Below are 15,236 nucleotides of genomic sequence, written 5' to 3'. Positions count from 1 at the left end.
AGAGCTACTACTACAAGCTATATCTAGCGGTTAAGAGCATTACTACTTATCATGGTGAAGCCTGTTTGCTGCATTTTTCCATCAAGTATTAGAACCAAGAAAAGCATTTTCTTTCTTCAATCTAATAATTGACCGCCAAATGTACATGATTAACTTGAGTCATATATAGTCAACATCAAAGAATCTGATGTTTGGAATCAAAACAAAACATCCTAGACAAATTTTGAGAATAGTTCAAGATGATCATGTGTAATAAGGTATCCCCCATTCCAAGTCACTAATTCAAGTTCCAAACGCCCAGAAAATGGTTGGTTTGCAAATTGTTTGACAAAGGACATGGTTGCTCTTTTGGAAAATGTGATCAATTAAGCTGTCTCAAAGCTAGCCCAAATAACTGAAAATGCAAACACCCAATCAGTCTGATAATAGGAACTATAAAGGTTTTCTCCTGTGCTCCAAGAGAGCCTGTATATATCAATAAATTAATCCTCACAATAATAAAAACTAATTAAGTGGCCCAACCCACTAACAAAACCCTAGCTATTGCTGTCCAACTTGCGTCGCCAGCTACGCACTGTCGTCGAAGTATCGCCGGAAACAAAACACCCAATAGTTCTATATTGATGAAACCGATACCATTCAAACCTCAAAACACATATCAAAAGAGAACCAACAACCAAACGGATGAGATCCCTCACAACAACATCATTTTCTCCACCATCGAGACCAAGAAGAAACCATGGTTGCTGAAAAGAATATGAGATCTAGAGCATAGAACAAGAATAAGAACAATAACAATAGAGAATGGGGGTGAAAAACTCATGCGTGAGCTGCACCCATGCTCGCCTAGGCACATGGTTACTTTTAAACTACAAGTATTGTTGAATTAGGGCCTTAGATCTCTTGAGCTTGATCTTTGAAAACTACATTGGTTTAAATTTTTCGGAATTACAAGAAGATAAAAATAAATTATTCTTTTGCTAATTGAAATTGCTTCCCATGATGCAATAAGGTCATCTTTACTCTTTAGCATTCAATCCAGCGGTAATTTTCCAATAGTGTATATGAAAAACTTGCACTTTCAACTTTGGGGTCAGAAGAGTCAACAAGAACAGAGAAAGAAAACCAGGCCTGGATTAGTCTAAAGGCCCAAACAAGAGGAAAACCCAAACATATAAACAGCCCTTGAGCAGTGAAGAGCAACTCACAACTGGTTTCTCTCTGCAGCAATGAGCAAGAAAACAACATGTCGATCCTGAAGCAAACAGCAGAGGTAAGTTTCTTCCTTTTCCTTTTCTTGCTGAGTTTCCTTACGTTTCTGTGCTGCAAATTCTTCTAATTTGCTGGTGAGTTCTAGTTTTGTTTGGTTTTTGTGCAATTACTTATGAAATAGCAAAAAGTTATCACCAAAGAACCAGAATTTGGTTATGGAATTTCATTTAGTATGTTCATCATATTTCATATAGTTGTAACCTTGAAATTTGATACTCAATGCACTAGAATTTGTTATGGAAATATACTAGCAGAAATAAATGAGACAAAGATACAACAGATATGGAATACAAAATTTCCTAAGCATTGCTGCTCGATGCTAGTTCTACTGGCTTCGAGTCTTCCTTTTTCCACACTCCATTTTCATCACATTGCGTGAAACGGAGTTTAGGACATTCGACTACCTCCAAGTAACTCAGTTCCGGAAACAAGCCTTGCAGTGTTCCCCAATCCATTTTCAATTCATTCAAGAACTTCAAGCGCACCATTTGGACAGTCCATGTACAATTGATGCCATTGTGACAAAGATCTGAGAGGCTTCCTCCTCCAATATTGAGCTTCTTGTGACCAAGATCTGAGAGGCTTCCTCCTCTGATATAGAGCTTCTTTAGCTTACCGAGGAGTGTTGGCTTCAACCAGTCTGGCATCTTTGAATGAGGGAAGTAATGGAGGTCAAGTTTCTCCAAAGGAAGTGGAGACTCTGGAATTGAAGGCAGTTTTTCTGGACCCTTTGACATTGAAGGAAGTTTGTCTAGAGCCATTAACATTGAAGGCAGTTTTGTTATTCTTTTTGCCCTCTGGAGAGTTTGGAGAGAATGAGTTGCAGGCTTGTCATATATTCGTGACCATGATATAGAAAGTGACCGGAGCTTTTTGAACTTTGCCAAAGAATTCAGTTCTCTTTCTGCTGTTTTAGCTTGATTTCTGTCTATGTGGATACTCAGCTTCCGAAGATATTCCAATTTTGACAAGTCATCTAGCTTACAGTCTTGGCTTCCCGACCTTTTACTAATCACAAACCCTTTGAGCACTTGGAGGTTGGAGAGCAAAGCAAGTCCTTTGGGCATGCCGCTTATCAAGTAGCACTCATACATATCCAGGTGTGTCAGCTTCTTGAGTGAGCCTATCCCACGAGGGAGTTTCTCCAAATCACAGCATCCATTCAGGTTCAGGATTCTTAGATTCCGGGCTTTGCAAATTGAAGCAGGAAGCTCTGTGATTCTAGACACTCCTCGGAGGCTTAAGTACCGGAGCTCTCTCATATTCTTCAAGCCTTTCAGGAATTCACAGTCCTCTACTTCGATGAGATGCTTGTCTGAATGCCATCTCCCAAGCTGCAAAACTTTGACCCTTTTCATCTGTGAGAACCAGTTTGGTCTAAAATAAAGATCATGCTCATTGACATTGATCAGACTTTGAACATTCTCCTGACTTGAAAGGAGTGGCAATTCACGGACATTGGATCCTTCTATGGTTCTTACCAGGCATGCCCTCTTAGAGCAAGAGAAATCTTCAGTTGGGTTTCCATTTCTATCGAAATGGAAGAAGTTTTCTCTCGTTGCAAGCTCAATCACAGCATCACGGATGGAAGGTTGCATCTTGCAGCTGTCTGCACTAGGCCTGCGCCTTTTGTAGAAGGGCTGAACAATGTCCTTATCCAAAAATACTTTGAATAATGTATTCCCCTTCTTCTCAGCAGTCTCTCCTGCGCCCAAATTGTCTATGAACCCCTCTCCAACCCACCAGTGGATTAGAACCTTCTTCTTTATGACAGCATCTTCAGGGAACATTGAGAAACAGAGCAAGCAGGGCCTCACTCTGTCTTCTAGATCATTGTAGATTGCCTCAATTTCTGTTAATCCCATCGTTTCATTGGTCTTCAAAGGCTGTAATTCCTCACCGGTCTGGGGAGTATCTGAGTTTTCTGAGGTCTCATCACTCATCTTGATTGAAGCTGAACAAACAGATTTCTTCAACCTGGAGACAATGCTGCGGGTCCTGGTAAGCTTGTTCAGAAGAAAATTGGCTCTGTTGGTACTTTCCAGTGCCTCTGTTCTTTCTCTGAATGCATCATCCAGGCTTTGGTAAGCTAAATCTTTGATAGCACTGCTGACCTCAACTTCCCATTCCTGGAACCTTTCACAAGCCTTACCAATGGGATCCAGATCTTCCTCGATTTCCTTAACTATCCCACGTGCTTCTTCATTGTTGGGGCTGTTGTTTCCCTTGGATATGTGGTCTTTGAAATCGGGCATGATAACGTCATTGAAAACTTGGAATGGTGTGACCTGCCCAGATTTCAAGTACGAAAGAAGATCCAGAGACACATAAGGTGTCTTGAATGAAGTAGTAACAAGGGGTCGCCTGGACATGGTTGGTGGTGGAGAATGAAGAGAAATTACAAGCTATTGAAGAATTATCAATCTAAAAAGGATGAAGAGATGGAGAGGGCAAGACTCACAAGAGTGATGTCCAATCAGAACAGAGCTATGCAAGGTGAGAGCTATTCCGCTCGCCCAGTAGGGGGGGGGGAATGGGTTTAGTATACTTTGGCATGCTGCATAGTGCAGTCTATGAAGACAACCATATGGTCAAGGTCTTCATGATGGATCTTCCAGTCCCTTCCACTCTTTCTCTGCACTTTCCCACGAGGTTCATTCTACCTACTCTCGCTTATCTGTATGACACTTTTTTGTTTTTTTCCTTCCAGTTTTTGGTCAATATGACTAGTCTTTACATTTTCTTTTTGGCTGGTCAATATGACGAGTAAATTCTGTATTCATTTAGAAAGAAAGAAACACATCTCAGGACTAGGACACACAAGTAAAATCTCTAATTGATGTGCATTTTAATTTTAAGGCTTCTGTAAAAATCTCTAGGGGTTTTGTTTTGATGTGCTTCCTCTGTTTTGTTGTTCTACTTTCCTTTTTGTCTTCCTTAATACATGAAGTTTCTAAAAAGATTAGTTCTTGAGATATTTATAAATTAATGAAACCAGAGTTTCATAGATGTGCTCCCTCTGAAACCAAACGCTTACCATCTCGTAGGAGTTGGCCTGGTGAGATGGAAGCACCATAGCCAAAACCGGCAACACGGGCAAGTAAGGAAAAACAAGAAAACCTCACCCTTTTTTTAAGCATATAGTTCAAATAATTGACATGCACCGCATAGAGTGACTGAACTTAACATCAAGTCAATACTTGGGCTCAGTTCTACTGTATACATTATGGGTCAGCCACAAATAATATATGGACCTTAAACAACTTATTAAAAACCATGAATGGTGCCTCAACTTGTCAAAAATAAAGAGAGAACGCAATTATCAATAAGCGGTACTTCAACAGTTAATTAGTTCCACTCTAATGTTATGCATGCCAATTACTTGAACTATATATACAAACTCACAATATATAACATTTTGTAGAATAACTGAGAGAAAGATTTCCAAATTTACATAATATAAGAAGTCGATCATGAGCTAACATCAAGTCAATGCTTACACCGTACCGTAAGCCTGTCTCACTTAAGCTGATGATAACTTGTGATTGCTCTTCACTAGTTAATTGGATCTGTAAGGATGGGGCTCGATCACTAATTAGGGGGGGGAGGGTCCAATATATGACCATTCCGGCCAATATATGACCATTCCGGCCATTTGCTTCATCGAAATGACAAATCAACAATATACCGTCAATACTTTCATCGTTAAAACTGATCAAACTCCGATTAATAGAGACTAACTGATACCATAGTAAAATTTATAGTTATCACAAAATGTGTCTGAGAAGGAATATGAACTAAGAATGAACTAAGGGGGAAATTAAATAGACCAGACTTACACGCTGCGTTTTAATGGTGTACTTCCTAACAAGCCTAGGAGATAAACAAGTTAGTCTTCAATAGGATTGAGGACATGCCCAACGAACATGACCGTTTTAGTCACCTCTTCTCTGATGAGATAAAGGAATGGGTGATCTGCCACAAAATCTATCGGATCAGGAGGGGGCCGGGGTGGGAACGAGCTCGTCGCAAAACAAAAAGCCGTTACAGCAGCAGCTTCTGTGCCTTTTTCATTAACTTCAATGAAGGCTTTGTGGAATATGTCGGAAACATGTAGGGGCTCAGGTGAGTCCACCATCTCTGTCAAACTTCCAGGAGAGAATCCCAAAGTCTCCAGAAGTTTGGAAGCCTCAAAACCACAGGAAATCTTAAACTTTGGGATTAAGAATTCACCCACTGGAACTTCTATGTAAGGAAGATGGCTATCTATGAACTCAAACTTGGAGCAAAACTTCTCGACCAACGCTCGCAGCCCGTTCCTTGCATTTGGAAGAAAAATGTACATGGAGAACATTCGCTCATGATCTTTACCTTGTTTGTAGGGAAGCTTCAAGACTTTGAAGCTTTGAAAGACACTAATAAACTGTTTCGACGACTTTGTCATGAAGGGTGCCTTAACTGAGCCCCCATTATGGAGAAGGTTAAATTTGTACACTCTTGTCTCTGATGCATCAAACTCCTCATCCCATTCTCCTTTAAAGTATACAGCATTTGCAAGAATGAGCCTTGTTGTCCTAGAAACTGAACCAAGGGGAAGAATGCTTTTAATGAGACCATTGGTCTTCCTTTCCCCCCAGGAATTCACTTCATGTCGCACTTCCTCTGGCTCAGTCTTGAAATCAACTTGTTTCAAGGCCGCCTTGTAATCAGTGTCCAGTACCTGTTTTAAAGAAGACATTTGAAATCATGTTACACCAACTAACGTTTGGTTTAATGATAAGATATCTATCTTCAACAAAGTGTTAGTAAATATGTCAAACTCGGCTGTAAAAAAATTACGTACATTTTTGAAAGAAGGCTTGATAGAGAGAGATTCATCTATCCAAACCCCATTGGCAAATGACAAGAAAGGCCCGCCGTGTTCAGATCCATCCGCAAAGACTAGTGGGATGACATTGGAGGCGAGATTGTTGAGCTCGTGTATGGACTTGGACCTGAGGAAATTGAGCATCTCTTCTTGGTTGAAACCCTTGGCGCCAGCTGCTATCATGCTAAGAACCACATGGATGGACAGCGGCGAGAACACCACGTTCATGTCCATGACTTCTTTGGTCAAAAGCAGTTGCCTTGTGATTTCTAGTGCAACGTTGGTTTGGTCCTGAATGGATTTTCTGAGAGACTTTGATGCTTTGAAAGAAGGGGGTGCTGGGGATGGGGATCGTGCACGTTTCGAACCTCTGCGAAGAGCCATTAATTCTGTGGAAGATAAAGATTTTAGATTAAACATAACTAATTAAACCCGTTTAAGATCACTCTTGGAGAAATTGATATTAGACTGAAAAGAAACTACATAAAACAATACAAGCTAGAATTATCCCAAGCAGGACGTAGAACATATTTGTGTTCATGCACAAGTTTATATCCAAACTGTCAACGATTTCTTTGTATATACTACAAAAAAGGGTGGAATGATGTAAATTTATGCCAAAATCTTACGTTTATTAAAACCTTCTTCTTCTTTTTTCTATCAAATAAAGAACAATATATAAATCTCACAAAGTCACAACCAGCATGTAATAATAACAGCATGTAAGCTTTGAGCAGAAGTTTCAAAGAGGAAATCCACGTTAGACAGAACCAAGTCAACCAACTATATCCTTACGATTTCAAGAGCAAATAATAAAACTATTAACACAGAGAGAGAGAGAGAGAGAGAGAGAGAGAGAGAGAGAGCATGCTCACCAAATAGAATAGTAGCACCGGAGAATTTGTTTCTCTGATTGCCTCCAACTTTTGTCTCACAATTTTAAAGCTTCTTCTTCTCCACCCCCTATTTTATATCTGATTCATTGACCATTTCGGTTTAGGGTTTAGGCCCAAATCAAAAGAAGACTCAAAGGAAAATACTAATTCGAGCCACTTCAAAATCCGAAGAATCCGGCCCAAAAATAATAATTTTTTTATTAAAAAAGAAAAGAGAAGAAAAAATAAATAAATAAATGGAAACAGCAACCAGTTAAGCTATGTAAATGACTAATAAGTGATGCAGATGAGCTGAGAAATTGGTTCATACACAATTTTATGCACAGGCATAAGCAGAATGAGTAAACTACAAGAACGTCACAAATATGTTTTATTCACACTTCAATTAAAAATTCAGTGCAGTACAATTATCTCCAAGCAAAAAAAAAAAATTACATACCATTCATTCCCATGACTAAATTCTACACCATTTTATTCAGTGTAACATTGAATCTGTTTACTTTCCCACAATGAGTTTTGCTCTTGCATGCCCCTCATTTATCAGGAACTGCTCCCCTATGCCAAAATGAGCCATCACTAACCAAACAAAAGTGACAAGCTCTCCACCTTTGCTCAGCAATTGGACATGGTCATTTGCTCTGCAGTGACCTGCAGCATATGCTAGTAGTTCCACCCACACTTGACTCATGAGATCCCATTTCTCTGTGCCCATCTTCTTCAGTTCTTTCGCCAGAATACATGCGTCAAACAACACGGATTTACTTCGATCCCCTTTGACAGCAACCGGCTTAACATCTGTATTTACCTCGAGAATTCTCTCACATGCCTCTTTTTGATCCACATCTGGTCCTAGTTCCCTTCTGCTGAAGAACTTTTTGGCTTCTGCACACGTATCGCGGAATCTTATTTGTCCAATTCCTGCTACAGTAGACATCATAGTAGGCTGCATAACTAAGAGGTATACCATGTACTCAGACAAGGTCTTACAATGTTCGATTTTAGTGAGAACAGCCTTGTTTGTTTGATCCTCTTTAAACTCGAGTTTAATTTCATTATAACAAAACTCGGTAGCAATGTGCCACAGTAGAATGCTCTGATCATATTCAACATCAACAACATAAGGGAGCAATTTACGACAATCTGTAGAGTTATTCCAGTCACTATCCTGTAGAATCCAGTCACCTCTGGCCGAACTTATTCTCCTGGCAGTTTCAGGATCATCTGCGAGCATGGACTTACCTTTCAACTGAGCAAAAATGAATTCCCATAGCTCTTTCTTGAGTGGCTTGTTCTTCCTATATTTGATCTTATCTCGAAGATCCTTAAGACCCAGTAAATAGATGATTTCTATGTAGGCCATGAAGAAGTAATCAAAAATATTAGGACTCGATTTTGGACATTCCTTGAGGGAATAATGTATCAAGTTGAATATGGAGACAGATTCGTACCACCTTCGAAATAGAAGTTGCCTACACCTCTCCAAATATGGATTTGCATTTTCGGCAACGAACCACCAAGATTGCTTGAGAGTGATGTACCTTTTGAGAATATTGGCAAGACAAGAATCCTGGCGAGACTTCTTCACAGCAGCAACAGTCCAATCAGAGAATATAAGCATGAACACAGCTATTGAATCCAAGGCCAAGGCACCAAAAAGCAAAATATAGGTAATTCCAACATCAAACCCATGGAAATCATGTTTCTCTATTTTTTGGAAGCAAACAAGAGCTGTGCAAACTGCACTGAAGGATATAGCTCGGCAAATGTATCCCTTCTTAGAATGCACAACAACCACCTTGGTGAATAGAGCTTCATATATGAAATTGAGCTCAATTGCAACCAACTTGAAAGCATCCTCTGCTGTTCTGTCATGGAAAAACACACGGCTCTCAAATCGTTCATGAAAGCTGAAAATGAGATCCACAATAAGACCCTTGAAGATGTTAAAGAAGTGAAAAGCATGGCGAACCAGTGCAATATTATGTTTCATATCTCCACGGTCCACCACATAAGTAGTAGTCCTGGAATCTTTGCTGCGCTCTGCTGTCAACTCTATATGAGTTGGAAGCTTGGCGTCTTTTTTCGAAGAGTATTCCTCCATCAGCTTTGCATAATTGGGACCAGGATCAGGTTTCTTAATCATGGACTCCTTAAAATTATCCAAGCTTGCAAGATACAGAGCACGTGTGCGCTCGGCGTACTTGATGATTCCTGCTAGAAATAGGAGAACCGTCGGCAGCCAGAGCTTGTTTTTGGGAAATGATTGAATGAAGACATAAACCGCAGCTATAACCTGGAACACAAGCCCAAACAAATGCCTCAGCCACAATGTGTTATCCTCAAGAGCAAATGCTGTAATTGTGTCTGGACCACCAAGGTGTAACAGAAGAAAGGGCGCCCAAAATGCCAGAAGATCGCTATTAAAATGACCGGTGTTGTTGGGGTTTGGAATAAATGGATTATCACCCTGGCTGTTTGCAATTAAGCCAATTGCAAAGTTAGCTGCCCAGTCAGCAAGCAAGTAAGATGACCAGATAACCAAGGTTACAAATAAGCTAGGTGATCGCTTTCGAAAGGGTGCACCAAGAATTAAAATAGTTTGCAATGAGAGGCTGAGGAGTACAAAACCCCGGAGATTCCACTTTTCCCATATATTCTTGACACTGGTAGGAATGGGAGAAACCATATCCTCTCCTTCTTTGACTCCCTTAGTTCTCTTTCTTTCACACCACTGAAGAACAAAATTTTTAATATTAATTGAGCAAATGGGGATGGGATCTTTTCAATTGCAAAAACATATAACTATTCACTTTAAAATGTCTTAGTTTTTTCTTAAACAGGTATTAGTAGCAGGATATCTAACACTGGTGAATCTCCAAAACTGCAGAAGGTGCTGGTTGCATCTTTTCAATTGAAGGAACTCATCAAAAACCAGATTGAATCTCACCTTCACATCCTATAGTAGAGGTTTATACTAAAAAGGGTTGAAAGCCTGGTTATAGTATGTTAAGGATCATTAAGAAAACAGAAGCAACAAAACTGATCGAACCTCTCCAAACATTCCAATCCTTTAGTTGCTATACTATTACTCGAACAACAAGACCATTTCCCCTAAACGAACAATATACTAACTTCATAAGAAACTTTGACATCTTTAAGTAAGGAAACAAAATCTTCTGCAATGTGAAAATTGGTTCTGAATTCTAAATGGAAAGCTTGCATAAGAAATACTTGAGGTTTCGGAAACATACAGCAATACCCAATATTAAAACAAAATCAATTTGTAGAGAAATATTTAGGAATATGCAGATGATGACCAACACAGTGTCTTCTAGATAGATCAGCTTAGTTGACAAGGATAGGCAAAATGTATAATGTGTTCAACGGTTGAATAGTACAGGCAACATTAACAGTTGATGAATCAAAGAAAAGAACACAGCAGAGAATGACGATAAGTGAAGCAAAACCTGATGGGTTGAGTGGACTCGGAAGTCGAACCACGAACCAATTAAGCTGCGCAGAAGAGTAAGAGGGTCTGCTTCGTTTCCTACTGTTTCAGTTGAAATGATACTTCTCAGTCCTGCTAGGAGTCAACTGTGAAGTCTTTCATTATATTTGAAACCAGTTCACTGAAGTTAAAATAACATCTTGGTTTCCCATCTGAGCTGTCAAAGTACCATAAATTATGCAAATTCCAAAGTTAAAGGAAATACAAAATTCCAAAGTGGATGAATTGAAGGTCACAGTCAGCTAAAGCAAACTAAACTATGCACCTTGGCTCTGTAGTAATCTAGATTCTAGCATTAGCTATGTCTTAATCAAGTCTTGATTAATTAAAATGATAATACAAAGTTTTGTAGCTCTGCTACAGAACATAACCATGATTCACGTTCATTTGCTATTTAACTTGGCAATTTTGTTATGCTATAACCTTGTATGAGCCAAATCAGCTATAAAATTCAGATTATGATTGATATGAAATTACGATTCCTACTGGGCCACAAGAATGGCATAACTTTTTGCTCTCTCTTATTACGCTTTTCTCAGCTTGTGGTGGACAATTGGTACAATTACTACTCTAGGAAATGTACAAAGAAGTTTACTTTTTTTTAAGTGCAAGCAATCCCCTTGGGCTTTTTCCCTACTCTCTGAGCTTTTTCAGTGATCCAATTTCTCTCCGGAACTGGAAGTGCCTGCTTTAAACTGTGACCATGTTCTAAGATTCCCAGACTAGTTATCAAGCTTGCAGAGCAACTCAAATATCTGACATACCTTAACCCTTTTGAGAAATCAATGTTCTTTGCTTCACTGTGATGCTTAAACCACCAGAATAACAAAAGCCCTCTCCTTTATTGCCTCATTTGTAGGGTTCACAGTGAAAAGCAACAAGCAATGCTCCTAAACATGCCACACTTAAATGTAAGTCACGCATTTTATGGAGCCCCTTGGCATCAAAGTCATTAAGCAAGCACGGTCTGGCATTGTTTGACAATTTTTTATGCTACCGGGTGAATTTGGGTATTTCAGTTTGATAATTATAATATCAAGTAACCGAAGCTGGGATTGAAATTGCTTGGTTTCGAATCCAAGCTTGGAGATTGATTTCAGAAAAGACAACAAAATGGGAAGAGATGGAATTGTATAAACATTTGAACTATTGATCACTAATATATTTATAACTAGACAGAATCGTCAACAAGCTTTCATAGCTCAGTTGGTTAGAGCACCCGTTTAGTAAGCGGGAGGTCTTGAGTTCAACTCTCAATGAAAGCACATTATTTTTTCCTTTTCCCTTTTTCTTTTTGTTGTTGTTGTGTGCAATGTAATCAGCCAATCAGGACTACTCAAGCAACCAAATACATTTCTAAATAGTGTACCCAAAAAAAAAAAATACATTTCTACTAGTTCAAAATAAGTTGAAGTTCAAAGATAGCATCAAAATGGCAAAGAGAGTGTCATCACATTCCATTTGTTTCATCAGATTGTACTGATAGATTGACCCAATAGTCACTCATGGGAACATGAGCATCATCACTATAGGAACCACATTGGAATATGGGCTCTTGCTGCAGCCACACTTGATCAGCAGCACTTGATAATGTAAATCCAGCAGAATCTGTAAACATAGCCTCAGAATTTTCCACCGCTGTTGATGTCACTTGAGAATCTGTCCACAAACTTTGGAGTTCACCAAATGTTTCACAGATGCTCTGCTGTTCTGGAATCTGGGGTTGGTGATAAACTTCATCAGCAATACCAGAACTGGATGAAGAGAAGTTTTCTCTAGAAGTTTCCAACTGTGATGCCTTTGGAGCTTCCTTATCAAGAAGAAAGGTTTCAGTTTCAGATGAAGTATTCTCGCCGCTTTTGGCTTTGTCATTGTTGAGGCGCCTTTTCAAGTGGGTGTGCCAGTAATTCTTGATTTCATTGTCAGTTCTTCCAGGAAGTTTTGCTGCAATTACAGACCATCTTGAACACACAAACAAGAAGGAATAGCAATTATATCAATTCTTGTGGAGAAAATATTTGCACTAACAGTATAACTCAAATGCTTGGAATGGTCTAATTGGTTACTTGGTATTAAAATTTACTTGAATAATAGGTTATAACACTGATTCCAACCAAATAGTTTTGCATATAACAAATTAGATTTCTGGAAATTACCTGTTTCCCATATTCTGTTGCAACTTAATTATGGTCTCCTCTTCTTCCTTGCTGAAGTTTCCGCGCTTAATATCTGGCCTCAAGTAATTCATCCAACGAAGTCTACAACTTTTCCCAGACCTTGCCAGACCTAAGAGAATTGAGGCAGAGGAAAGAGAAGGTCACGTAAGTTGCATATGATCATCATCCACAGCCAAATGTAAATGCCAGAAACAAATACTGAAAAATGAAGATGTACAGTTTTCTTACCGGCAGGTTTAGGCATCTGACTCCAATTCCAAATACCATATCTTTGAATGTAAGCTATCAACTTGTGATCCTCATCAGGACTCCATGGCCCTTTCTTCAAAGGTCTCTTCTCTTCACACTGCTGAGTACTACTCCTCACCATTTTTCCACAGAATCTGTCTCAGAGATTCAAGCTGCTCATTGTTATGTCATCATTTGCCTAAATCATCACAAAGTCCCTGTATTAAACGTGTTGGCAAGTCTAAATTCTCCGATAATTGGGAAGCTTTTCAAAGGCTAAGCAGTCATATTCAAGACTAGGTTCCCCTTCCAAATAATTTCTTTAGAGAATCCCAAGTTTGAAAGCTGAGAATTTAATTTGGTTATAGAAGCAGACAATGCAAAGTCAATCATGGTAGCTATCACACTATTAAGTCGTACATGTAAGAAGACAGAGATATAATTAACCAAGACTCTGATAGTCTGATAGGAGTATTAATTTGAAATGGAAGGATGGATTAAGCTATTAACTATTGTCATTACAAATCACAATAAATTCAGAGAAGTACATGGAAAAAGAAAATTTAGGGCGATCAACGTGAGAAAAATGTGTTGGATTTTTTCTCCATTTTATGCCTTACGTATTGTCTTTTCAATGCTAAAGTGGTCATTCTTTGGGTGCATGAACAGTGTTCAAAGTTGCTGAGCTTAATGAACTTCCTTAAATAGCTTTAGTCAAAAAGAGCATTTGATATATGGATACTTGATATTTACGCCAATCACATTTGATACAAATTAGTATATTTCGTTTTCTTTTATTCAAAGTTTTATAGAACTTGCGTGTTAGAGTGTCGCACGTAATTATCTTCACTTAACATGTAATAGCGTAAGAAACTCATAAATTTTTCCTTTAAAGAAGTGATAAAAAAAAACTCATAAATTTAAAGAAGTGATAAAATGTTTCTAATTAGGAGAGGAAAACTGTAATTAGGGTAGCTCATAAAAACATTACGAGAGGAAAATTTTCTAAATTCAATTGGTACTAGAATTAAAAAAGAAAAACTCATAGACTACCCAATAGTGCTCTTATTTCAGGGTTTCAAGTTTTATGGAGTGGGGCTGTCTCACCAGCACTTGATGAAATCTTTTGTAACAATTAGCTTTCTGTTCAAGTAAATCTCTATTTTGTGTCTGACCCAAATTCTAGGTTACTTAACCTAGTGGTAATAGAGTTTAATTAAAAGAATCTAGAGATTCCTATTCATTTCATTGTATGATTCAGATTCTATGCATTGTAATCCTCTATATAAAGGGACTCATATTATCAATGAAAATACACAGCGATCTTCTCTCAATTACCGTTTCTCTAAAACACTTTCATTAATAAAGGTTGCTGTCATTTTTTTTTTAAATAAAATAAAATCTAGTAGAACCACTTTTCTCAACGAACTATTTGGCAAGTGGCTGTGGTTTACTCCAATTTGGTTGACATCAACTTTTACCGACGAATCACTCGAGCAAAAGGTTTTCTTAAACTCAGTTGACAACAACAATTTTCAGCACTGATTTTCTGAAGTGCGCTTGAGATCAACCTATTTCAACTGATAATTCATCGATATAGGATTTTTTTTTTTTTTTTAATTCAGTTGACCTCGTCTTTGCCCTCGAATATTTCACTCGCAAATGGTATTATTAAATTCAGTTAAAATTTTCCCTCAAAAAAAAAATTTCAGTAAACAATAGAATTTAAAGATAATATTAATAAAACATAACATCCCCTTTTTAATATATTTACTTTAGATAACCTATTCTTCTGGAGTTCCAGTAATGAAAACTTCGTGCAACACATTTCTTTTCAGTCACAACTCACAAGTCTACAAAGATACTAATTCTATATATAACGACAAACAGTACATCAAGTTTGAATTTCACAGACTCGAAATTCTAAAGCACGAGGGGATCGATAGTTAGTACTTGCATATATATAATCTAAATTCACACTCAACATGCATTATACTAGTTAGCAGAGACTTACTATTGAAATTGCATTGTTTAAGCTGGAGATGAAGAGGATGATGGTGCTATATAATGCAGATTAATACTATTCATTTCGAGTCATATTTTTGTCGCCATTTGAGGAAGAGTTTCAAGTTTTTCAACGAGGTAGAAAATCAACAATGGGTGCGTATCACATGTTGAGATATTCTTATGATCTTCTCAATATAATTAACATGTGATTATACACTGCATATTTTACTTAAAAGTCGGCCCAGTTGCTACATTCTGTTGCCCTCTCCTTTCAAATATCC

At 38.2% G+C, this 15,236-nt stretch overlaps 4 protein-coding genes and 1 non-coding gene across 7 annotated transcripts; 1 reads left to right on the top strand and 4 right to left on the bottom strand.

Moving 5' to 3' along the window:
* Positions 1 to 1,571: 1,571 nt before the first annotated feature.
* On the bottom strand, positions 1,572 to 3,644 carry LOC112202934 (disease resistance RPP13-like protein 4). The gene has a single exon (XM_024343986.1). The coding sequence runs from the start codon at positions 3,642 to 3,644 to the stop codon at positions 1,572 to 1,574; it is 2,073 nt and encodes a 690-aa protein (XP_024199754.1).
* A 1,319-nt stretch (positions 3,645 to 4,963) lies between these two features.
* LOC112168358 (serpin-ZX) lies at positions 4,964 to 7,113 on the bottom strand. Of its 2 annotated transcripts, XM_040507261.1 has the most exons (3): positions 7,015 to 7,113; positions 6,116 to 6,528; positions 4,964 to 5,992 (listed from the first exon to the last, which is right to left on the bottom strand). In XM_040507261.1, the coding sequence occupies exons 2-3, from the start codon at positions 6,521 to 6,523 to the stop codon at positions 5,162 to 5,164; spliced, it is 1,239 nt and encodes a 412-aa protein (XP_040363195.1). In that variant the 5' UTR covers positions 6,524 to 6,528; positions 7,015 to 7,113; the 3' UTR covers positions 4,964 to 5,161. The 2 variants fall into 2 exon arrangements, with proteins under 2 accessions (XP_040363195.1, XP_024161247.2); XM_024305479.2 differs by lacking the exon at positions 7,015 to 7,113 and having other exon boundaries at positions 6,116 to 6,573.
* LOC112202314 lies at positions 7,017 to 10,741 on the bottom strand. 2 transcript variants are annotated; one of them, XR_005800733.1, is made up of 3 exons: positions 10,503 to 10,741; positions 7,475 to 9,766; positions 7,017 to 7,113 (listed from the first exon to the last, which is right to left on the bottom strand). XR_005800733.1 is itself a non-coding variant. In XM_024343259.2 (2 exons), exon 2 carries the CDS (start codon positions 9,719 to 9,721, stop codon positions 7,532 to 7,534), a length of 2,190 nt encoding a protein of 729 aa, XP_024199027.1. In that variant the 5' UTR covers positions 9,722 to 9,766; positions 10,503 to 10,740; the 3' UTR covers positions 7,373 to 7,531. The 2 variants fall into 2 exon arrangements, 1 of the variants encoding a protein (XP_024199027.1); XM_024343259.2 differs by lacking the exon at positions 7,017 to 7,113 and having other exon boundaries at positions 7,373 to 9,766; positions 10,503 to 10,740.
* Positions 10,742 to 11,734: 993 nt separating this feature from the next.
* On the top strand, positions 11,735 to 11,808 carry TRNAT-AGU. Its single transcript has one exon. It is a non-coding gene; the product is annotated as a tRNA-Thr (tRNA).
* Positions 11,809 to 11,983: 175 nt separating this feature from the next.
* Positions 11,984 to 13,285, bottom strand: LOC112167314 (transcription factor MYB8). Its single transcript, XM_024304319.2, has 3 exons — positions 12,949 to 13,285; positions 12,700 to 12,829; positions 11,984 to 12,504 (listed from the first exon to the last, which is right to left on the bottom strand). The coding sequence occupies exons 1-3, from the start codon at positions 13,088 to 13,090 to the stop codon at positions 11,994 to 11,996; spliced, it is 783 nt and encodes a 260-aa protein (XP_024160087.1). The 5' UTR covers positions 13,091 to 13,285; the 3' UTR covers positions 11,984 to 11,993.
* Between the last annotated feature and the right edge of the window lie 1,951 nt (positions 13,286 to 15,236).

Source organism: Rosa chinensis, chromosome 5, assembly GCF_002994745.2.
Source record: "Rosa chinensis cultivar Old Blush chromosome 5, RchiOBHm-V2, whole genome shotgun sequence".
Lineage (NCBI taxonomy): Eukaryota > Viridiplantae > Streptophyta > Magnoliopsida > Rosales > Rosaceae > Rosa > Rosa chinensis.
Note: the sequence above shows the minus strand (reverse complement) of the source record. Positions and strands in the feature narration are given on the sequence as shown.